This window comes from Mustela lutreola, chromosome 13 (genome assembly GCF_030435805.1).
Source record: "Mustela lutreola isolate mMusLut2 chromosome 13, mMusLut2.pri, whole genome shotgun sequence".
NCBI classification, from domain to species: Eukaryota; Metazoa; Chordata; class Mammalia; order Carnivora; family Mustelidae; genus Mustela; species Mustela lutreola.
Genome location: NC_081302.1, coordinates 15,586,534 through 15,610,593, shown reverse-complemented (window position 1 = coordinate 15,610,593; position 24,060 = coordinate 15,586,534). Strand labels below are relative to the sequence as shown.

At 41.6% G+C, this 24,060-nt stretch overlaps 1 protein-coding gene across 1 annotated transcript in view; it reads right to left on the bottom strand.

The window, feature by feature from the left end:
* DCT (dopachrome tautomerase) overlaps window positions 1-5,235 on the bottom strand; it is a 31,055-nt gene extending 25,820 nt beyond the window's left edge. Inside the window, exon 1 of the mRNA XM_059144168.1 lies at window positions 4,916-5,235. Coding sequence (XP_059000151.1) covers window positions 4,916-5,210 — 295 coding nt within the window. The 5' untranslated portion in view covers window positions 5,211-5,235. The remainder of the gene's footprint in view (window positions 1-4,915) is intronic.
* Window positions 5,236-24,060: the final 18,825 nt, after the last annotated feature.

Sequence of the window (24,060 nt, the reverse complement as noted above, 5' to 3'; positions counted from 1 at the left end):
TAATGGAATAAAAGGCATCAGGTACGAGAAGATACATGTAGATATAAGGCACCATAGCTTCATCCAGGAGATGACAGACGTGTGTGCCATGAACCACCAGTGCAGGTCTAACTCTGTGGACAAGTGAAAACAGAGGAATAAACCAAGCACCACAGAAGACAAAAGGCAAAACAATTCATTCTGACTCAGAAGACCAGAGCTGCCTCACAATTATATTGACCCAAGGTGTTTCATTTTACAAAACAATACTTGTCCTCAAAAAAGCAACATAGAAGGGCTAAGAAGAAGGAATTGGGATGGGGAAGGAGGCATACGGGGGAAGGGGGTTAAGTACAAACTTCAAGTTATAAAATAAATAAGTCACGGTGATGTAATGGACAGTATAAGGGATATGGCCAACACTATTCGGTAGGAACTGTTACTACACAGTGTATACAAATGTCGGGTCACTAACTTGTACATCTGAAACGAAGATAATACCTTAGTTTAGATCTTATATATTTATTTATTTATATGTTTATATTTGTTTATATCTCATATCTTAGTTTATATCTTATATCTTATATATCAGTTATAGCTCAAAAAAATTTTAAAAAAATTGTCTGCATGTAAGCTCGCCTATGACCCTGAAATGTACAAAAAAAATTTAAAAATTCTTTTTCCAGCATCTCTCCAAAAACTCAGCGTTTGAGCCCCTGTTACGTTTGGAGCTTCTAAACATGGTCCAAAGTATTCAAGAAAATGCTGCAGACAACAGAAAAGTGCAACAACCTGAAAGCCCAGCACGCAAAACACTTATTTCTCTAATTTAGATACCCTAGTGGTTCCCTACATCAACTTGACCTGAGTTCATTTATTCCCCTAACCTACCAATCGCAGCATCAAAAAATACAAGATGGCCTCTTAGCAGAGATGGCATTTTCTTACTGGAAAATGGGGAGAGAAAGAAAACTAAAGGATCTGGAGATACCAATCTATCTACCACTGAGTATGTCCTTGGGCAAAAATTAAATTTAAAAAGACAAATTCGTAAACCTACTTAGGACTGGGCTAGGGTTAGAAAAGAGAATGAGAACCGCCAAGCCGTACACGTTCCTACATGAACTGTAACAGCTCAACCTCAGAAGGCTATTAGACTAAAGAAGCTTAAGGACCACTGATTAGTGAATTTACAAGGAGCTCTAAATAGCGTATTCCTTTTAATTAAAGATTCTATTATTTTAATAACAATACTTTATACTCACAGGGAGCCTTTCATCTACAGAGCTCAAAAAGGTTTTACAAGTGCGGTTTCATCATTATCCCCATTTCAGAGATTGGAAAAATGGAGGCACTTAGTCACTTGTACAAACAAGAAGCTCTCCGACAACTGTTCAAAAACTATTTGCTGTGCATGTTTTCCAAAAGTCCAACAACACAGCTGCAACTGGTATGCTCTCAGAAACACCAGCTGGCAAGGGAGACGTAGAAGGCAAAGAGCTAATGCCAAGGTCTCCTGAAATTCAGGTCCTCCTGACAATCAAGGTCAGTGGGTTTTGGATTCCAAATTATCCCTCCAGAGAACAGAGAAGTTCTCTCTAGAGGATTTGAGCCCATCATTTGTGTGTGTGTTGGAGGAGAGTTCCCCTCCAGATTTTGTTATTTCTCTTTGTTAGGCTAATGTCTTTTACCAACTTCAAATTCGTGAAGACTATGAAGTATTTTATTTTATTGTGGTATGAACATTTAACATGAGGTCTATCGTGTTCATGCATTTTTAAATGTACAATACATCATTGCTGACTCTAGGTGCCACGTTGAACATTAACTCTCTTGAGCTTGTTCATTTTGCCTACCTGAAACTTTCTGTGCACTGATTACTAACTCTTTCTGTCTCACTCCCTGGGCCCCAGGTAACTAGCATTCCCCTCTTTGATTTAATGAATTTGATTTTAGATACCTCATATAAGTAGAACCATGCCCTATTTGTCTTTCTGTGACTGACTCATTTCCTCAGTGTAAGGCCTCTCAGGTTCATGCATGTTGTCACCCACTACACAACTGCCTTCTTTTCTTTAAGGCCGAGTAGTATTCAGTTGGATGTATATACCACTTGGCTACAATGTGGAGAAATTGGAATCCTTGTGCACTGTTGGTGGAAAAGCAAAACGGCCCAGGCACTATGGAAAAACACAGTATGGAGCTTTCTCAAAAATTAAGAATAGAACTACCATATGATCTAGCAATTCCACTTCTGGATATTTGTCCAAAAAAAAACTGAAATCAGGATCTCATAGAGATGTTAGCACTCTCATGTTTATCGCAACACAATTCCCAAGAGCCAAGATGTAGAAACAATCTTAATGCCCATTGATGGATAAATGTCTGTTTATTTTTCCATTGCATTAACAAAGCTCAGGGTCATTATTACATCTCTTCCTTAATAAATTTTGGTGACCTAGAAAAATCCCAGGAGCCCTATTTGAAAAAAAAAAATTATGAGGATAACATAGAGGAGAGCTTTGGGGTTTAGGTTTTGAGATCAGGTTTAAATTCTGAAGACTGCTTCTCAAACCAGGAAATGCTACCCTTGGAAGGCAAGCAACTCACTCTTTGTGGGAGAATAAGCTGAATGAACATCCTATGTCTTGCCTTGGGACACACAACACATCACAGAATTGTGATTACTGTTTATAATAAATTGGTTTCCAGTTTGGCCACTGCGACTTGGTTGGATGCCCCGAGACTCAAAGCATAAGACCATTGAGCCGATATAAGTGGAGCCAACCAGAGTTGGTATGGAAAGAGCTATGATTCTGAATGAGTTTACACAGACCAAATCATAGAGGGCAGGAGGAGAGCCATAGGCTGGTAGTTGGTCTCAAGAGCAGCCATGGCCTTGACAATGGCTGGCAATGGAGACCATAGGCACTGAGAAAGCTCTGCCTCTTTGGACTGGCCTATAGACATGTGATGTCCTTAACAGTCTGGACATACAGGTCAAACCCTCTTTCTGACCTACTTTGCCCTAGGCATGTGTTTATCCTCCTCCGAGCAAGGGGGGATCCCTTTTCATGTTAGGAAGTAGGTCACTGTGACTCTAACTTCCTGTCACTTCTGGAGAAATATTATAGGCGCCTTCTGGGAAGGGAGATTATAATTATCCCTTCTGTTTGGCCATTCTCTGTTCTCTCCATCCTCACCTTTAAAAAACAAAAGGAAAAAACAAACAAACAACCTTGCTAACCAGGTCAAAATATAAAGTAGATGATGATGAGAAGAGCTAAAAGTTAGTCTGATTTGTTAATATCGTCTGCCACAGGACTCCATAAATGGAGAGGCCCAACCCTTGTAAGTGGTAGCACTCTATCATTGATTTGGCCTGGAAGTAAGTGTTCTAGAAGAATTTTTGAGTCATAGACAAATAAGTTACTGTGTAGTGTGGTTTCAATCACACAGGTAATATGAAACCTGCTGCTTCTCAGACAAAAGCCAGGAGAATCCAAGAAATAATGTCTATAGAAGACAATGCTCCATTAGCTCAGAAAAAAATGGATAGTATATGTTCAGTATGCTATTTAAAATTCTGTCACAATGATTACCCAATGCAAAACAAACAGTTCCTTCGAATCACAGAATTAGCATGACTGCAAAGTGATTATACAGCCAGAATTTTCTGCATGTTAAAAAAAACTAACACCATTCCTACATCAACATGCAGTCCTTTGTACATTTCTTAAGTTCACCTTTTTATATCCCTACATAGTCCCATTATCTGTATTCCCTATGTACCGGCATCCTATGAGAACATGAGCAAATAATAATAATCATTTATTTTTTAAAGATTTTATTTATTTGACAGTGAGAGACAGCGAGAGAGAGAACACGAGCAGTGGGAGTGAGAGAGGGAGAAGCTGGCCTCCCCCCAAGTCGGGGGAGCCCGATGTGGGACTCGATCCCAGGACCGTGGGATCATGACCTGAGCCAAAGGCAGATACTTAACAACTGAGCCACCCAGGTGCCCCTAATAATAATAATTAAAAAAAAGAACACTTGTCATGCAGCCAGCTGCTATGTAGAAGAGAGGCCAAGGGCTTTGCTAAAGTTGCTGGGGCGTTTTCTGTGCGTCAAATGCCCTGCCAGGATTTGACGGTTTACGGCCCCTGTGCGTGGCAGCGGCTGAACCCAGGCAGGCCCTACTGAAGACAACTTGAGAAGGCTCAGAAGAGCTCCAGGCATAAAAAGCGCACAGGGGTTTCAAAGAAACGAGTAATAAGAGAGCCCAAGGTCTGAAAGAGGGACAAGAAGCCAACGTCCAAATGCCCACATGCAACCCAGGCAAGAGCAGAAAAAGCCATTGTTTTACCAGGACCCTCCCTCCCCAGTTCCCAGACGCCCTGTCCCACCGCAGCCCTCCGACTGCGGCAAAGTGACAACCCAGGCATATCATGAACTAGCAAGAGGTACTCTGCCCAAGACCTCTTCCAAACACCAGAAACTCTGAGGCTAGGACCGCGGAAGCCCTGCCTTGGACGCCTGTCTTGCAGACGCCAAGGCTCCCCGCGCCACCCTCCCCCCTTCTACAAGTGCAAACCCATTTCAGAAGGGGAGGCCACGGAATCATCTTGAAAGGACTTGCTCTGAAGCTCGTTAGCTTCCCCCTTCCAACAAACAAGCCAATGGCATGTTGGCATGAGTTCACATAACCGGGCTTGGCCCACATAATACTCGTCTGGTGGACTAGAGGGTGCGAAACGTAGAACCAAGGCATCAGCCCGACTCAGTTTGCTGCCTGTGAAAACCAAACTTGGAGGGCCACGGAAAGCCTCGTCTGATAGTCTTAAGAGTTTCCTCTCGTCCTGAGAAGGGGCTCCCTTCCCAACGAGGGCCTCCCCACCTGGCTCAGGGCACGACCTGGTCGGCCCGCCTCCCTCACCTGTGCACCGGCAGGTCCGATGGAAGAACTTCCTGGGCCAGCCTTCTCGGTCGTCCTGGTTGCGTAGGACGTAAGGACCGCTCCAGGGCCTGGTGTCGGCTTGCACCTCCGTGCACTGGCCCCGGCCCTCCTGGGAGCCACAGATGTTGTCGGGCTCGGGACCCAGCGACGGGCAGCACTCCTTGCTCATCAGGCTGTCCACGGTCATGCAGACCCGGGGGAACTGCGCGTGGGCTCCCGGCAGGAGTGCGCAGCCCAGGCAACTGAGCAGGAGCCCCCAGCCCAGAGGGCACATGGCTTTGTCAGCAGAACTCCTCTCCCTTTCCACTCCGCGATTCTGCCCTGCCTTTCTCCTCCTCTTCCAGTCCTGAGCTCTTGAACACTCGTTCAGTGGATTTTTGGTATGGGGGGTGGGGGAGTTGATACTGTTTGGTTTTGCGTTCTATTCCTCTCCCCTAAAAAAAAAAAAAAAAAAAAAAAAAAAAAAAAAAAAAAAAACCTGCAAAAAATCCGCTGAACCCACGTGAGTGCACGTGTGTACTCGCACACGCATGGGCTGTTTTATGTGATTCAAACAACTAAAACAAATTTAATGCCATTCCAAGCGCCTCTCACAGCCAGATTTAACTGAGGGTAGCGCTTCTCACCATCTTTCCCCCGTTAAATCAGGCTTTGCCTAATTGCGATAATTTACGGGGTACTGCAGTCATACTCCTTATTATACTGGTATTTCTAAACCCCTCCTTTCCTCCTTAGCCCGTAACTTTAATTGCCTTGAACTCGGTTCAAAAGCCAAACACCGTGCTGCCTTTATTCTGTCTGGCTTGCCAAACCACGGGGCCTTGTGGGGTTTGTGTAAGGGCTGGGAGAAGCCATCATTAGGGGGATTAGTGTTAGAGAAACCCTCATTGTTAGCACATGACCCAAAGGGCATAATGAAGTACATACAGTTGCTGGCTTTGTTTCAAAAGGGCAAAACCATCTTCATTATCTGGGCTCATGTGCCCCAGCCAAGCTTGTGACCTCAGACTTCCTGGGGAGTCAATGGACGCAGTGAGCTCCTCGTTGTTGCTAAAAGGCCTTTACAGACAAGCGTGCATTGCTAACCACAATTCACTCCTGACTGCTCCCTGACGTGCTAGAAAGACCAACTGCAGGAGGTCACACAACTTCAGAAATAAAGAAACATTTATTTAGGACTGACGTACAAGGAATTGCTTTGTTCCACAATTAAGGGCTCTCTTCCCTCCAAACGAGAATGCACTATTCTCCTACTCAGCTCATCTAGGCGGTAGATTTTTTTTTTTTTAATTACCCAGGGTAGCCTGCCACCAGAAATTCAAAATTATAATTATCTGATTGTAAGGAAGGCAGTAGGACCATGGGGAGCAAGACCTTGCAAGTGACATCTTTTGATTCCTGTTAAAGTTAAATGTTGTTAGGCTTTGGTCTAGAACACAATGCCTCCCCTCCCCCTCCCCACCCCTGTGCTTCTGGAGGCAGCGAGGGGAGCATCCTGATCTGTAGTGATGGCTGCTGTTAGAGCATATCTTTACCCCTTCGTGGTGGAAACAGGCCTGACTTCGTGCCATCAGTGTCTGTGTAGACAGCCGACATGCTCCGGCGCCAAATGGTTTCCAAGAATACATTTGGGCATAAAGACAGAATGTTCCAAAGAAAATTCGTAAGGTTAAAGAAATGTTCATATAGATGTTCCTCCCTGGTGTGCATCTATGTCATCCCCATGGCATTAAGCTGTTGTGACTCATTAAATGGCAGTTCTCATCTCAGACTGTACTCTGATGCCAATTGAGACTGAAGCCCAGAGAAGCAAAATCTCTGTATTTGTTGTAAGTTCTCGAAGCCATGTTAATGTGCAGCTGCTGCTGAGAACCATAGGGTTAAAATAAAGCAGGATTCCAAAGGAAATGTTGGAATAGAGTCAGCTGAAAGATGGATGTACGTTCATTTCCTGAATCACCATAAGCTGAATGCCTTAAAATAAAGAAATTCTTTTCTCTCATAATTCCAAAGGCCAAAGTGCCAAATCAGTGAGTTGATAGGGCTGCACTCCCTCTGAAGGCTCTGGGGAAGATACCTTCTTGCCTCTTCCAGTTCCTGGTGGCTGCCACCATTGCCTGGGTTGAAGCAGAATCGTTCCCATCTCTGTCATAGGGACATAACCTCTCCTCCTATGTCTCTGTCTCTCTTCTGTGTGTCTCCTATAAGAACACTGGTCATTGGATGTAGACCCCCCCCCCCCGATAGTCCAGAATGTCCTCATCTTGACATTCCTAAGTTAATTACATCTGTAAAGACCCTCTTATCAAACAAGATCACATTCACAAGTTCTAGATATGGACATGACTTCTTGAATACCACTATTGAACCCCCACCCCATGTTGTGGGTGTAAAACTGGAATGATAGCAGAATTGCAATAGCTCAGAGTTAAAAGGGAATTTTGGAGCCCATTCATTCAATCCCTGTGTACCTACTGATCCAGTTCCTGTCAACATTGTGCTGCTTTGGGATTCTGTTCTATGTGTTGTGATGTCCTGGTTCCATAAGTATTAGATTCAAAGTTCTTGGATAATGTCACTGACAGAGTCAATGACTTTCATGTCATAATAGTCCCAGGCCTAGGTCCTAGGATTACTTTTCTTTCATAACAATGCTTTCATAATAACTCACCAAGCCTGTGGCTTTAATTGCAGGCTATCATGACTCTCAAATTACAACCCTGGCCCTGACCTCCGTCGTGAGCCCCTGATGCATATATTCAACTTCCTACTTGACTTCTTACTTGGAGATTTAGACATTTCTTGATTAACATTTCAAAGTAAAGTTTTGTTCTCTCCACCCAGTTTTCTTCTCCATTAGTCTTCTTCTCTTAGGGAAGAGAACCACCACAATCCTATTAATGGTCTTTGATTCTTCTTTTTCCCACCTCCCCTGTATATGCTTCCCAGTGCACTTAGAGTAAAATCCAAGGTCCTTTCCATGCACCAATCAAAGTGAGGGCCCCAGATCCATAGCCATGTGTTCCTGGTCTACATCAAAATAAATACAATAAGGAGAGAAATTGAGAGTCAGCATTTGGAAACTACCATGGCGATATAGCATTGCCACAATGTTTAAGCACATGATCAATGGACTCATCTCACTGAACAAGAGTCTTGTTAGGGGGTTGTCAGACTTGCATGGACATGACCTAGCAGCATAAGCTACAGACCAATACCACTGGACTGCATGTTGGCCTGTGGCTGAAAAAAATTTTCTAATTATTTTTTAAGTTCTTCACCATGGATAGTTTGAGCAGAACTGGCATGTAAGGTCCTCCATGATCTGTGCCTTACCAACCTCTTTCTCCCTCTTGTTCTGCCACCACAGAGTACACCCATGACTCTAGTACTCAACCATGTCACATTCATTTCCATGATAGTCTTTCTTCTGTCATTCCCTCTGCCTGGAATGTTATTCTTCAGAATCCTCCTTGTCACTTGGGAGTCAGCTCAAATGTTAGCTCCTGAGAGAGGTCGTTCCAGACCACTCACTCTGCTATGTCTGCACTCAGTCACCTACTCTCTACCACATTGTGCTATTTTTCTTCAGAGCACTTATGACTGTCTAAAATTATCCTACTTGTTGGTTTAGTTGCTGAAAGTCTGTCTCTTCTATTCTGTCATAAATTTTAGGGGAGCAAGAAACAACCATGTTGCCTTTCCCAGTGCTAAGAACAGTATGAAGCAAAGAGAGGCTACGTGATAACAGTTGGTGAGTAAACAACCTCAGTTCATTTTTTTTATGTTCATCTGAAGAGTCTCACCATTATAGGGAATGACTCTATACAAATTAAGTGTTATTAGTTTGGCTATATAAAATAAATTTAGACTACTAAATACCACTATTATGTTAAGGGTTCCTTATAAGATTTGTCACACTACTAAAAGTGTTTCAAAATTACTGGTCCAATCCAACACTACATATTTGTCCCCCACCACATTATCAGCAACAACAAATTCCTTCCTATTTCTTATAAGATGTTAGCAGCGTCTGGTTAAGCACCTCTAATAAGGAGATTCCTTTAAGAAACAGTTCTAACAGTTAGGAAATTCTTCCTTTTTAACATACATTTAATATTTAATATAATGTGAATTTAAATATAAATAGTGAAAATTTCCTTCACTGATGTTTCCAGCAAAAACCCTTGGAAACTTGCCCCACCCCACCCAGAAAATGGGTATGCTCCGTTTTCCACAGAATTTTCTTCCTTATCTTCCCTCTTCTTCAGACTAAATTTCCTCAGTACCTTCCATTTTTCCTTCATGTGAAGGAAATCTTAAATTCTTTCCTAATTTTAAATCCTCCCTTTAGCCTATACTCTCTTTTTCTGGAAAATTCAGTTTGCCATTTGACTCCATGATGAATGTTTCCTGTAAGTTAATTCAATATTCCTGATACAACCTAAGTAAAGATGACTGAAAAATTAGCTCAGGAGCTTTGCCTGACAGCCACATCACTCATCAGTTTTGTATCTGTTAGCTTAAGCTAAGTCAGGTAGCAATTAAGACCTCAAAATCTCATTGGCTTGTGAAACAATGTCTACCACCCATCAGCTCTGGTTACTCTCCACATTGCCTTCTCCCCAGGACTCAGGGTAAAGAAACATCTTTTCCTTACTCTCCTGATACTGCTCATCTTGTAATAATGAAGTCAACAATGGGCCACTGCTTGAAACTAGTATACCTTGCTCATTTCTGCCCACATTCTATTGGCAAATGCAAATCTCATGGCCAAGACCATGGCTCTCAAAAACAGGGGTTCTGTACAGAGAACCATACAGGGAGGGTCATCAAGTATTTTATTGCATGTTAAATCCACTTAAATCCCTCCTCTTCTTTCATAAAGCTTTCATGAAGCTTCATCAACGTCAAATGCCTCTCCTATCTCCATTCCCTATTTCTTTCCTCTGGACTTGCCTTTGGGGTCTGTATTAGTTTGCTAGGGTGGCTATAACAAAATGGCACAATATATAGAAATCTACTTTTCACAGGTTTGAGGGCTGGATGTCCAAGCCCAAAGTGCCGGTAGGGTTGGTTTAATCTGAAACATCTCTCCTTGGCTTGCAAATGGCTGCCCTTTTGCTGCCTCTCCTCATGATCTCTCTTTTGTGCACATGGGCCCTGATGCCTCCTCATGTGTCCAAATTTCCTCTTCTTGTAAGGACACCAGTCAGCTTGCCTTAGGGACCACCCTAACAGCCTTGTTTTAACTTCACCTCTTGAAATGCCCCCACGTCCATATGGCAGTCACATTCTGTGGTTCTGAGGATTAGGGTTTTAACATGTTAATTTTGAGGGAACATGATTCAGCCCATAACAGGCTCAAAGCATGAGTTTACTTTTGTCTCTATTAAGTTAGGATTACCTTTTGATATCAAGCCATCTGCCAATAGGAAGGTGTGTCATGGGAAACCACCAGGTGGGACTTCCCAAGTCATTTTTTCTGTTATCTAATACACCTCACAGTGCCATTTTTTGAGGACCCAGGGGAGAGATTTTTCACAGGGCTCAATATCCAGAAAAGCTATGCTTCCACATAGCAACTAGCTTGGCCTGGACTTTTAGTCCCCATAGATCTTTCCTTGCCTTGGTCAGTTATGAAGCTTAGAGCCAATTCGCAGTCCCCATGTCAAGCAACAGATTTACACACTACTTATCTAGTTTGATATTTTCTTTCCCACATGTTCCTGGATTCTGTGATTCTTATTTTATCCTTTTGCAAATTTATGCATTTTTCTAGCCTATCTCAAATCTCTAAATATCATATATATATATATATATATATATATATATATATATATATATATATCTGCTTCTGTATAAGTCCAAAGGTAAGAAATACCCGGTCAAGTCATTGTTTGTTAGCAAGCCAAGGGTTAGAAAATAATTCAAAAATTCCTGAGAAGTTGGTGCAAGTAATCAGACATCTAAGAACCAAGCCAAGAAAAGCTAAAAAGATGTCATGTCATGAGCATAGCTGTAATTAAATATTGCCTTATTTACAAAAGCCAAAGTCTTTGCTAGACACTGAAGAGCAGAATCCAGGAAGAAATATCTCATGGGCAGATTGAGACCATTTGTGGCTGGCGGAAGCCATAAAATCATAGGCTATTCTAAGAAATGTTCTGGAACCCTGTAAAGAAGAGGCTGGGTATCACAGAGCTAAATAATCTGAGAGTAGAGAGTGCCTTATTAAAAAGGGATTTGTTTTACAGTAGAGGGATGCATCTTAATAAAAAGAATGTTCTGCGAACTTCCATTTTGCATTTCAGCACCTAGCACCTTCTTGCACAGAAGAGGGATTCAGTGAGTGTTCCTGGGAGTGAATGGAATCAGATCAGGTCGTTTGTGAGTGAATGGTACAGGGCGGACGTGCAAAACCTTGCAGGTAGGATGCCAGCCTGGGCGTCCCAACATTCAAAGGAAGAAAACATGGCTCAAAGCCTAATAAACAATCCAGTGGGGCAGTAAATTTTTTAGAGCTGTTGCTAAAGTTAATACAGAAAAAATCATTTACATCTTTCTTCTGCCTGTCAGTCAGCTGCCTGCTCTTTTCTCCGTGTCTCTGAATGTGAAAATCCTCCCCGTTTCTAGTCCCTGCTGGACTCCTCTGCCTGATGCTTTTTGATCTATTCTCTGCTGCCACATCATGGGGAAAAGAGATTATTCCCCCCTCCACCCACCGGTCCAAATTGTTTTCTAAATACTGGGCATCAGTCCTGATAAGGATTTTGCTTTCTACATCTAAGAGCTTTTCTTTTCTTGGTGGTGTAAATTGTTATTCAGAGGAATTAAAGGGTTAGGAATGTGCTGTGTGGTTTCTGGTATTTCGGTAGGAGGCAGCCCTTCCCTCCTGCCTGCATTTTGGGATAGTCTGCTGCCAGTCAGGGCTGTGTTTATACATCAAACGCATTTTTTTTTTTTTATTTCAAATTTTGCACCACTCAGCTTTATATTCACCTCAGCTCTTTGCTGCCTTCCAGTTCTTATTTTATCATTTTGTTTTCTATCCTCCACCCTGGGAACAGGTTTTCAATTTAAATTTTTTTTTATGTGTACCTTACAATTTAATGACTCACTTGGGTAGGTCATCTAGGTACTCCTCCTTCAAAATATGGATGTGTGGAAAGAAAGGAATCCCTCCCCTTTCTGCTCACTTCTGATCAATCTAAGCAAGTATCATTTACAAGTTTGCAAGAAATAGGACAGGCTGAAAATGTAAACTCTTCAGGACTTTAATACTAAGAGATCTACCAGAGTTTATAAAGGTGTGGCTAGAATTGTTTGGTTGGGGGGGGGGGGGTGGGGGAAGGAGAGAGAGAGAGAGGCCATGTCTATCTAGCTGGGTGTAAATGGATGGGAAAGGAGACTTATTTTTGTTTTATACTCTTCATACATTTTAAATTTTGAACCATGCATATGCAGTACTTATTTTTTAAAATCATCCTTTTAAATTTTAAGTTAAAAAATTTAGAATGAGGGGAGCCTGGATGGCTCAGTTGGTTAAGCATTTGCCTTTGGCTCAGGTCATGATCCCAGGGTCATGGGATCAAGTCCCGCTTCAGGATCCTTGCTCAGTTGGGAGCCTGCTTCTCCTTCTGCCTCTGTTCCTTCTCCTGCTTGTGCTCTCTCTCTCTCTCTCTCTGATAAATAAAATCTTTTAAAAAAATATTTAGAATGAGATTTGTGAGGATGACATTATGCAGAGAAACTTTTTCTGCTAGTTTAGTAAACTATGGCTTTGGCACAACTCAAGATTGGTTTTATTGATCTTGACCCTGCTGCTTCCTAGTTCAATGACCTTGGACAAAGCAGTTACCTTTCGTTAGCTCCAGCTTCCCCATCCAACAGTCCAAGATGATAATATCCACAAAGTTTAATTCTAAGGGTTAAATATGGAACCAAATATTAATTGCCTAGCAGAACTTAGCACATAGTAGGTACTCAGCGAAGTGAGACTATAATTGTTATTATTATTATTTCCATAAAAGAATCCAGTGACACCACGGTCAGCTTTTTAGATTCCTGTACTGGCAAATCAGTAGTCTGACCCTTTATGTCATTTTTTATTTGTTTGGAGAGCCATTACCTTCTTAATCAGTAACCCATAATGCTTCTATTTCAACAGACAACCAAGAAGGGGGGGGGGGAATTCCACTAGGATACGGAAAAATCCTCCCCCATGAATCTTTATCCCAAGATTTATTAATTAACTCACACATATGGGATGGGGCACCTGGGTGGCTCAGCGGGTTAAGCCTCTGCCTTCAGCTCAGGTCATGATCTCAGGGTCCTGGGATAGAGCCCCGCATCGGGCTCTTTGCTCATCAGGGAGCCTGCTTCTCTCTCTCTCTCTCTCTCTCTCTCTATCTCTGTCTGCCTCTCTGCCTACTTGTGATCTCTCTGTGTCAAATAAGTAAATAAAATCTTAAAAAAATTAATCCACACATATGCATGCACACCTGTATGCAAACATATTCATACCTATGCACATACACACACCTGATCCAAGAACCTAATTATAAGTACTTTCTATAATATGCTTCCTTCTGGGAACTAAATCAGTGCTTCTAACTTTGGCACATGGAAAATATTCTCATGCATAATGCAATGTTACTATCTAGAAATGAAAGGAACTGTTCTCTTTTATTAAGTTGTATTTATTTAAGTAATCTCTACACCTAAACCTAACCTGGGGCTCAAACTCATGGCCCAGAAATCAAGAGCCACACACTTCTTTGAGCCAGCCAGGCACCCTGGAACTGTTCTTTCTTAGACTCTTCAAGATTAATTAAATGATATGTTTATAGGTATACTATTGGGAACTTAGGAATCTCTATCAGTTATAACAAAGACATGGGTGAACAAAGCTTAAATAAACCACAGAGACTATGGATAAATCAGATTTGAAACCATTTTTATTCATTTTAAGAGCTGACAAAAATGAAGGCAATCATTAAAAATAGAAAAATAAAATAAATCTTCAAAAATGATTTGATCTGAATCTGGTGCCTTATACGAAGCTCATTATTTTATAACTGCTGTCAAAAAGCATCTAACCATGGTGAATGTCTGATATTTTCTTTGAAAAAATGACTCCTTCTCATTTCATCTCAGCTGCTCTAAGTCAGTTACTTTTTTTTTTTTTTTAGTCAGTTACTTTTTAATAAGCCAAGTGCACAGGCACACACACACACACACACACACACACACACACACACGCATGCACAGCCTAAAAGAATAACTCTAAACTTTTAATTCATTTCATAAGCCATAGAAAAGAAATATGTTCTTACAAATCATGGCAGATAGCTGCCTGCCGAATGTAAATTTCCCTGTTATGAATTTTTCATTTCTGAAAAGTGTTCTAGTAGAAGGAGAAAAACGGGCAAAACAAGATAATTTCATGGAGGCTTTGGTCTAGCTTTTGTTATAGAAGGAGCTTATAATAAAGTAATATTTGTACAGTCACAAAAGCTACTGAATTTATGCTGTGGAAATGGATTCCCTCTTGAGCAGGGTGGTTCAAAGGCCCGGTCAGAACTCAGCAGAAAATGCAGAAAAGATGGAGGGGTGCGCCCTCTTCTCAGTGGAAACGTGTTTGTCCTCACTGAAGACCCGAGCAAATATAAAATTGTACTTGAAAAGCAAAGTTCATGCATAAGGGGACTGGGAAACTTGGAGGGTGAAGAGTTAAAAAAAAAAAATTTTTTTTAAATAAAAACCTTCCCTGTCTTCAATTTCCACTGAGAAAACTTGAGCTCACAGAATGTGTGTGAGTTGCCCAAGACTGCACAGATGGTATATTAGTTTGCTATGGCTGTCGTGAGGAACTGAAAGATAAACTGAAGCATTTAAAATTTTTAAGAGTTGAGTAAACATCCATTCAAATCGGGAACCCCAATCCAGAAGTGATTAGGAGCCCTCCCCCAACAGGAGGTAGGGGCAAGTCTTTTCCACAGAAAATGGAGAAACAAAGCCAGGAAATTATTTGATTGGCTATAGCTTCTGTGGTTGCATTCTTTGGGACCCTTGGCTGTCTGTGATTGGTTGCTCCTAACCTCTACCCAGAGTTCACTCTGGGTTAGGGTTTAGTTTGCTTACACAGACCACCAACCCTTTAGAGCCACCTCAAACCAATGGCCTCCTCCGAGACTGACTGCTTTCACACAAAGTACTACAGACTGAGTGGCGTGGACAACAGGCATTGATTCTCTCCTAGTTCTGGAGGCTGGAAGTTGGAGCAGGGCCAGCCTCCCTCTGAAAACAGTAGTGAAGGATCTATTCCAGGACTCTCTCCTGGTTTCTGGTGGGTTCCTTGGCTTGTGGTAACACAACTCCAGTCTTCACATGGCCTTGCCCTCGTGAACCCATATGTATCCAAATCTCTCCTATTTATAATGACTGGAGTATATTGGTTTCTGTGCCACCTTAGTCCAGTAGGACTTCGTCTTACCTCTACTTAGATCTATAATGGCCCTATTCCCAAACTGGGCTATATTCTGAGGTACTGGGGTTAGGACTTTAACATATAAATTTGGTGATGGGGTGGGAGGTGCAGACACAATTCAGCCCATAACAGATGGTAAGTGGTAAACCTGGGCATCGAAGCTCATAAGCTTTTTGTCTTTTTGCAAGGAGGTCACACTCACCACATTCTCAGACTGCGGGGTATAGGAGGAGAGATGGTGTGGGGTCACATGGGTGGGGAGGAGACTGACGAGAAGTCAGGGAGACACCATCCTCTAAGCCTTAGGGTAGTTTTAGTGATACATTGAACTCTGCTTAATCTCATGGAAAATTCCAAATGGGATGGAGGGGAGCCCACTTCTCTGAAGGTTAGCCTGTGCCAGGCAGTTACCAGGAGCTCCTTTGACTGACTCCACCGTTAGGGCCACCCATAGTCTTTGAACTATATCACAGCACAAATTATAGATCTGGACAAGAAGTTTAAAAATCATTTAGACCAGGCTCTCAATTGAGAAAACCAAGGTCCACCCATCTAGTCAGCCCCAAAGCCTCGGTCTCATGATTCACAGTGCAGTGCTTTCCTAACAACAGGCACTCAGGACGAGTAAAATATGAGAAATCTATTTCCTAATAGGGATGCTTTTTTTCCTGTCATCTTTTTCTAAGCATCTCATGTTTAAAAGTCATTCTTAATCCCCATCTCTCTGGGACACCTGGGTGGCTCAGTCGGTTAAGCAGTTAGGCCTCTGCCTTAGGTTCAGGTCATGATCCCAGAGTCCTGGGATTGAGTCCTGCTTCAGGCTCCGCACTCAGCAGAGGGATCTGCTTCTCTGCCCCTCCTCTGGCTTGTGGGCATTCTCTCTCTTCCTCTCTATCAAATAAATAAAATCTTTCAAAAAAAAATTCTCACCTCTCTGCCAACTCAGCATCGAGGAGTAGATAGGTAGCAAGCGTTTATTTATTTATTATAATTTATTATTATTAATTATATTATATTATATCATTTATTTATTTATTAAAGGAATTTATATAGAAGAACAAGGAAGCACTGCGCTTTTAAGGATAAACTCCAAGTAAACCTCCAGGTGGTCTCCTGACTGACTTGCTTTTGAAGAGACCCCAGGAACTCCTTTATCTCCTTCTGAATGGGGAGGTGGCTTGGGCTTCTCTTAAAAACACTTTCCCTTTTCCTCTCCAAGATATTTTCCCTGAACTGAACTCTAGAGTTTCTGAGTGTGACTGTGCCTGTCCTCACAAAGGAAGGAGCAGCCCCCTTGGGTGCGCCGCCATAATTGTTTGTAGCTGGAGAGTGTCTTCCTTCTCCTGCCTCGGTCAGGGCTCCTTTGAGAGAAGGCACAGCTGAATGATCTCCTTCAAAAATATTCCTCCCGTCAGCCTTCTTCCTACAAACAGACTTAATGTTCACAGGTGAAGTTATTCTCCCCAGAGTCCCCACAGCCTGATGTCCTTGTGCACTTATACATTACCTTCATCCAAGAAAATAATCTAGATTTTGGGTGATTGTCGCATCACCCTTTAAGGAAATATTTAAATATTTTAAGATGTAAAGAAAAACCTATCTTGAGGGAGGCCTTTATTAGACAGTGTAAGAGGAAGCGCCAATGTTGCAGAATCCCGCTAAGAAAGGGAGAGGTGACCGCTATGTTCGAAGTTTGATGAGAAGTCAAAGCTGTTTCTCTTCTCTTTTCTAGTATTAAATTCTCCAGAACGTGTGCTCTGTATTACAGTTCTGAAAGGTGGTACTGTGAAGAGGCACATGGAAGATACATGGAGAGACAGGGACACACGGGATCTTTTTGTCTTTTTTCTTACAACTGCATAAGAGTCTACAACTATCGTAAAGTAAACATTAACTTTACAAAAGTTCTAGAAGAATGGAACCAGCAAGCACCCTGTAAGTACAGCCGTTTTCCAGGTCCTAAAGTACTTTAAGGTCCTTCATTGTTTTTGCAGTAACTGATGAAAGCGCCATAAGATCACTCAGAATGACATTTGTCATTGGAATGGGTTCACGTTTGAGAACCAAGAACAGCACATTTCTTGTCTCTTTCAAGGCCTACTTCCTGGTTGAAATCTTAAGCACTCGCCTTGACTGACCCATTCAACTCAGTGAATGGACCCAGAAAACTAACTGTAGAGGGATCTTTCCAAGGAAAAGGGATGTCTATAACACAGAGCCTAGCAGCTAGGAGCTGAATCACAACGTTTGTTGGAGGAGTACCTGAGCGAATGAATGATGGATAAGTACTGACTTTCATTGCCTTAGGGCTCGAGGTAGTTGGAAATGGGAACTATTCCAAATAACTTGCTGATTTCTTGCAAATCGAAAGCCCAAATTTGGAGTTTAACATTAAATTTTTTCACACTTTTCTGATAACAATACACAAGTCATTTAGAAAATTTGCAAAACACAGAAAAGGATGAGGAAGAAAACGTACATCACTCATCGTTGCACCGTTGAGAAAAAATTCTAATTAACCTTTTGCTGTTTATCATTGCAGATGAATATAAGTCTTCACTCCTTCAGTAGTCTTTTTAATCTAATTGGAATTATAATACATACATTTATATAATCTACTTTTATTCTCCAATTAATTATACAATGAAAATGCTTTTCCATAATTTGCCGTTGTCAAAGTACAGAGCTAAAGAAGGCTGAAAGCTTCACTCAGTCAAGACGCTGTCAGTCATGGGGCATCTGGGTGGCTCAATTGGTTAAAAATCTGCCTTTGGCTCAGGTCATGACCCCTGGATCTTAGGATCGAGTCCTGCATGGGGCTCCCTGCTCAGCAGGGACTGTGCTTCTCCCTCTCCCACTCCCTCTGCTTGTATGTGCTCTCTCTCCTTCTCTCTATCTCTGTCAAATAAATAAAATATTTAAAAAAAAAAACCTGTCAGTCATATCAAAACATGGCAAGGGTTCATTAGACTTGGAAGGTTCATTGTATCAGATTGTGAAAATGCTTCATGTCTGTACCAAAGAGAGTAGAGACTCATTTGCACATGACTCTGAAAGAAAGAACAGTTTTGCTTTCATCGTAACTGAAGACAAATATAAGGAGCTATTTAATGAGGGGCTACTTGACATTAGGATAAATCTCTGGCTACATATTCTTAGCTGACACCCTCAGAAGACTTGCCAACCTCTTAAAATTTAAACTTGTACAGAATCCAGGAGAAAATGTCTCCCCATCGTGCTTCATAAAAGAAGTCAAACAAAATGGGTTCACACTGAATGATTCCACTTATATCGACTCTTAGAAAATGCAAACTAATCTCAAGTGACATATATCAGGGTGTTTGCCTGAGGACGAGGCGGCAGGTAAGGGTGTGCAGAAGGAATTATAAAAGGGAATGGGGAAACTTCGGGGCAGTAGATACATTCATTACCTTGATCTTGGCAATGTCTTGCTGGCATGTAAGTACATGAAATCTCATCCAATGGTAGACTTGCAATGTGTGCATTTTATTGTCTATTAATTATATCTCAATAAAGCTATAAAAACAAATACAAGTGCTAGAAGCAACCAAGATGCCCTTCAATAGATGTATGCCTAAACAAACTCTATGGTAAATCCCTAAAGTGGAAATCTGGTCACATATTTAAAAAAAAAAAAAGCTTTATCAAGCCATGAAAAGACACGTAGAGACCTAAATGCATGTTGCTTAGTGAACAGAGCCAGTTGGAAAGGCTATAAACTGTATGATTCCAACTCTATGTCGTTGTGGAAAAGGTAAAACAACAGAGACAGTAGAGAGGTCAGTGGTGGGCAGGGGTTCGGGGGAAGAGACAGAAGGATGAAGAGGTGGGACACAGGGGATCTTTAGGACATTGAAATTATTCCGAATGATGCTGTAACGGTACAGACACTTGTCAGCACCCACAGGATGTGTAACACAGTGAGACCGACCTTGATGTAAACTACAGACTTCAGCTCTTAACAATGTATCAATGTTGGCTCGTCAATTGCAATACAAGTACCTCACTAATGTAAGGTGTTGAACAATAGGGGAAACTGGGCTCCTTCCTCGTAGGCACCCACTCTCCCCTGTGCAGAAAATTAGGGCAATCATGCATGAAATCTTACTTAGACCTTTGCTGTCTGGCTTCTCGTGGGTCTTCCTACCATTGATCTCACATTTGCTCTTTGGTGAAGGAATGATTCCTTTCATTGTAGAAAGATTATAACGTCTCAAGGAAGCCAAAGAGGAAGCCATTCACCCATTATTCCTTTATTCAAAGATAACTATGGTTTACATTTTGATGATTATACCTTCAATCTTTTTTCAGTACATAAACATAATTTCAAACAAAATTGTGATCATTATCACGTTCTTTGGTATAATTTGTTTCCATTGAACAATATATTATGCACATTTTCTCATCTGATTTTAAGGGCTATATAATAACTCACTGCATAATAAGTAATTGCAATGTTACTCTAATTGCTTTAATCAACGCCTCTATTTTTGGCCATTCAGTATTATTTGCAGTTTTTCACCTGTATTAATAACTCTGCAACAAACATCTTTGTCAATTCATTTTTATATTCATCTCCTATCATTTTCACGGGTTAAATTTCTAGAAGTCTGACTGTGGTGTTGAAGTACTTATTTATTTGTAATGCCAAATTACCTTCCGGAAAGACTGCACCATCTCTACTCCCAAAAGCAGAGTGCACAAGTGCCCAAGATGTGATTTTATCATTAAAGCCAAACCTTAAAGGACACATCAGAGTTTAAACTTAAGTGGCTTGGAAAGGGCTTGTTAAAATATAAGATGCAAAATTTGGAGGGAAGATAAGAATCTAACATAAGACCTTGTGGACTATGTCCCAAAACAGTATTTCTGTTAAATGCTAATTGCTACCCACTCTATATCAATGGCTCTTGAACTGTAGAGAATAGAAGATATGACCATGTCTCAAAGCAAGACGGAAACATGATTTAACTGTATACAGTTTTTAAGGTCATAAGAGGTTTATGTCATCATTTTATATTTCAATTATGAGGAATTTCTTTTAAACCTGATTATAAATAATGTAATACAGCACCTCCTTAGAATTCACAAAAGACAAGACTAGGAACCTTGCCTGCCAAGTCTGTTGTATGAAAGAAACCTAGACAGCAGGCTCTTCCCAGATGCATGTAACATACCTACGTGCCTCTGGGTATTACCAACTGACTCTTCTGTCTGCCTTTCTCATTCTGCTTTCAGTCTGTCATCAACATCCACTTACTTTCAAGGACATGCTACTCTTACCCAACCCTATCTTCTGACCTTGTTCTGAACCCTGTAAAGTGCAATCCAGATTAATCAACTCAGAGCTTAAGAGGTGTATTCTATGGTAGTTGTTTTTGGAACGGATTCTGGCATGTTATCAACACTTTCGCCCATCTCAGAGATGTTACGATGGCACGTTCGGATCTTGTGGATCTTCTCCAAGTATGGGCTGGTGGTAAGGCATGAAATCCGAAAGTGCTATGGCATGGAAATAGGAGCTGTGAAGGAGAGGAGATATTTTCATGTAGTGTATTTTGGACTCAATATGTTGAGCATCCCTTTTTAGCTGCCAAAGCATTAGGACGGCAGCATTGTGTGAAATCCGGTTAGTCGTCAGTTATCAATATAAAACCGAAGACGTACCGCCACCTACTACTGCTCAGAGATTTCCAGAGGTCACCAATTCAATGGAATGACCAGTCGTATGCCAGCCAGATCATCTTAGGCTGGCTTCCCAACGACCCCAGATCGCCATGATCCCCAGAGCCTTGGGGCAAGCAGGCTCCAAAATGCCCAGCCTGAATGTTGTTGTCTTGCTGTTTGCCAAAACATAGGTTGACCCTTTAGATTCCAAATGAAATTAAAAACCCCAGTTTTACAAACGAAAACTCTCAAGCCTCTTAGGAATGATTCAAAGTTGCAGAAGTGTTAGAAAATCTGATGGAGGGGCGTGTGCGTGGCTCAGTGGGTTAAAGCCTCTGCCTTTGGCTCAGGTCATAGTCTCGGGGTCCTAGGATCGAGCTCCGCATCGGGCTCTCAGCTTGGCGGGGAGCCTGCTTCCCTCTCTCTCTCTCTCTGCCTGCCTCTCTGACTACTTGTGATCTTTGTCAAATGAATAAATAAAATCTTTTTAAAAAATAAGAAAGAAAGAAAAGAAAAGAAAATCTGGTGGAAAAGAGAAGAAAAGACATGGGTGGACCAGAGCTTAAAAGAATTATCCAGAACAGGAATGGTCTCAAAACTGGGGCCAACCGGACTTCCACATTGCCTGCATTTTTCTTTTGTTTCCTTTGTTTCATTCTGAATACTCTTTTAATAAAATGCTTCCTGTCTGGGCACCTGGGTGGCTCAGGTCATGATCCCAGGGTCCTAGGATTGAGTCCCATGGTGGGGTCTGTATTCTCCAGGGAATCTGCATCTCCCTCTGCCCCTCCTCCTGCTTGGTCTCTCTCTCTTTTTCTCTCTCTCTCTCTCAAAAATAAATAAAAATCTAAGATAAAATAAAATAAAATACTTCCAGTACAATTTTCTCCACATTATATCCTCCTGCTCCCTTGGTAATTTTAAAGAGAAACAGCAGACCCTAACATAATTAAAACTAAATTTCACTGCAGCATGTCATAAGATATCAAAACAACCTCAACAGATAAGCCAGAGGAAAATAAAGAATAAGTGTCTCCTTAAATTAGTGGACTTAGAGTAAAGTAGATTATTCTGTACATTGTGGGTGGGCTTTATCCAATCAGTTGAAGGCCTTAATAGAACAAAGACTAACCTTCCTGAGCAAGAAGGAATTCTGCCAGCAGATTGCTTTTGGACTTGAACTGCAACATCAGTTTTTCCTGGGTCTGGGTCTTTAGCCTGCTGGCCACCCTGCAGATTTTTGACTTGCCATCTTCGATCACCACATGAACCGATCCCTTAAAATCTCTTGACAGAGAGATAGATAGATAGATAGATAATAAATGTGTGTGTGTGTGTGTGTGTGTGTACACACACTACACACACAGAGAGACAGAGAGAGATACAAACATCTCTCTACATGTATAAACACACACAAACACACACATATACATCCTATTGGTTCTGTTTCTCTGGAGAGCCCTGACTAATGCACTTGCTCTATACTTTTCAGTTGGGACAATTTCAAAATTCTAAGAACAATGCTATCTTTAGGGGATGCAAATAAGGCTGTTACACTCAGGAAGCAAACAGAGGATGGAGGACAACAGCAAGACAATCACAAGCTTCCCTTTCCCCTCCCAGGAAGGGAACAATGTTGAATGAGTCAGAGCACCAAGGCAGGCATATCAAGAGCTGCAGGTAGGTGAGTGTCTGCGGAACCCCTCTGGACACTCAGGGCCCTGCTGAACCCCTTAGCAGGAGAAGACAGGCAGGCCCAGCATAACGAGAGGGAGCTTGCTGATTATCTGTTTATTCCCACAGTTAAAATTGCCAAAGAAACATAAATAAATAAATCAGAAATGAAGAGAAAAGCTCGAGAGCTGTACAGTTCCCCTCCTGAATAAAATTAAGCGTAAAGAAAGCTAAAAGTGTGTATTTATTCCTGCTCCAGAAGCAGTTAGAGTACCAAGAAAGGACTTTTTTTTTTCCCTCTGAGGCATGAAACAGTGGCTTTTGGTGGCAACAGCAGAGAAAACAACATTTTCTTCGGGATGCTCAAAAGCAAAACTGGCTGCATGATTTAGAAACGCACAGAACATTTCTGATTCTTATTGAAAAAAAATAAATAAAATGGAGCATCAGTGTTTAAACACTATTTCCATTTTACACTGGACCCACACAAAAAATATGAAATTACAAGTCAGTTGACTCCTGAGTCTAACCTCAAGCTCCAAGACCTGAAGTATATTAATCGACTCTCTCCTTGCAACTCTGGCCCGTCCCTCTGGCGTTCCAGAATCGCACCCTTTCCATCATAGCTGCTGTACCCCCTACACTCTAGCCCAAATGTAGTTCCCTTTCACCTGCTAAATATTATTTCACTGTAAAAAAAAATAATAATTTAAATCAGCAAGGAGAGCAAAAACTTAATAATATTATCCATCTCTCAAAGATAACTCTATTAACAATGGGTGACACTCCTTCCAGATTTTTCTACCACTGCCAACCTCACACGAGTCATTTTTAGTTTCTTTCTTTCTGCATGCTTGTTCCAAAAAGGTTTTCAAGCAGTTTGGGCACCTTCTTCTTCCTGAGCCTCTGGTTTTTTTTTTTTTAACCATTTATAAAATGAAGATGGTACACATAAGAGCTATGTGATCAGGTGAAAGGGAAAATTAAACAAGTTAGCACACACCCAGTACAAGAAAGTAACTTCCTTGTACTTGTACTTGACCTTCCTACCCTTCCACTTGCTCTTCCTTCCTTCTTCCCTTCCTCCCTTCCTTATGGATCCGTTCCTTGAAAATATGTTTACTGAGCACCTACTTTATGCCGGGCACAGCGCTAAGGTACCAGGCTGACAATAATGAAGAAGAGCCATGATCTCTGCCTCCATGACACATGGACACACTGAAGTCGAGAAAATGACGGGGCTGTGGAACACAGACAAGGACATCAGAAC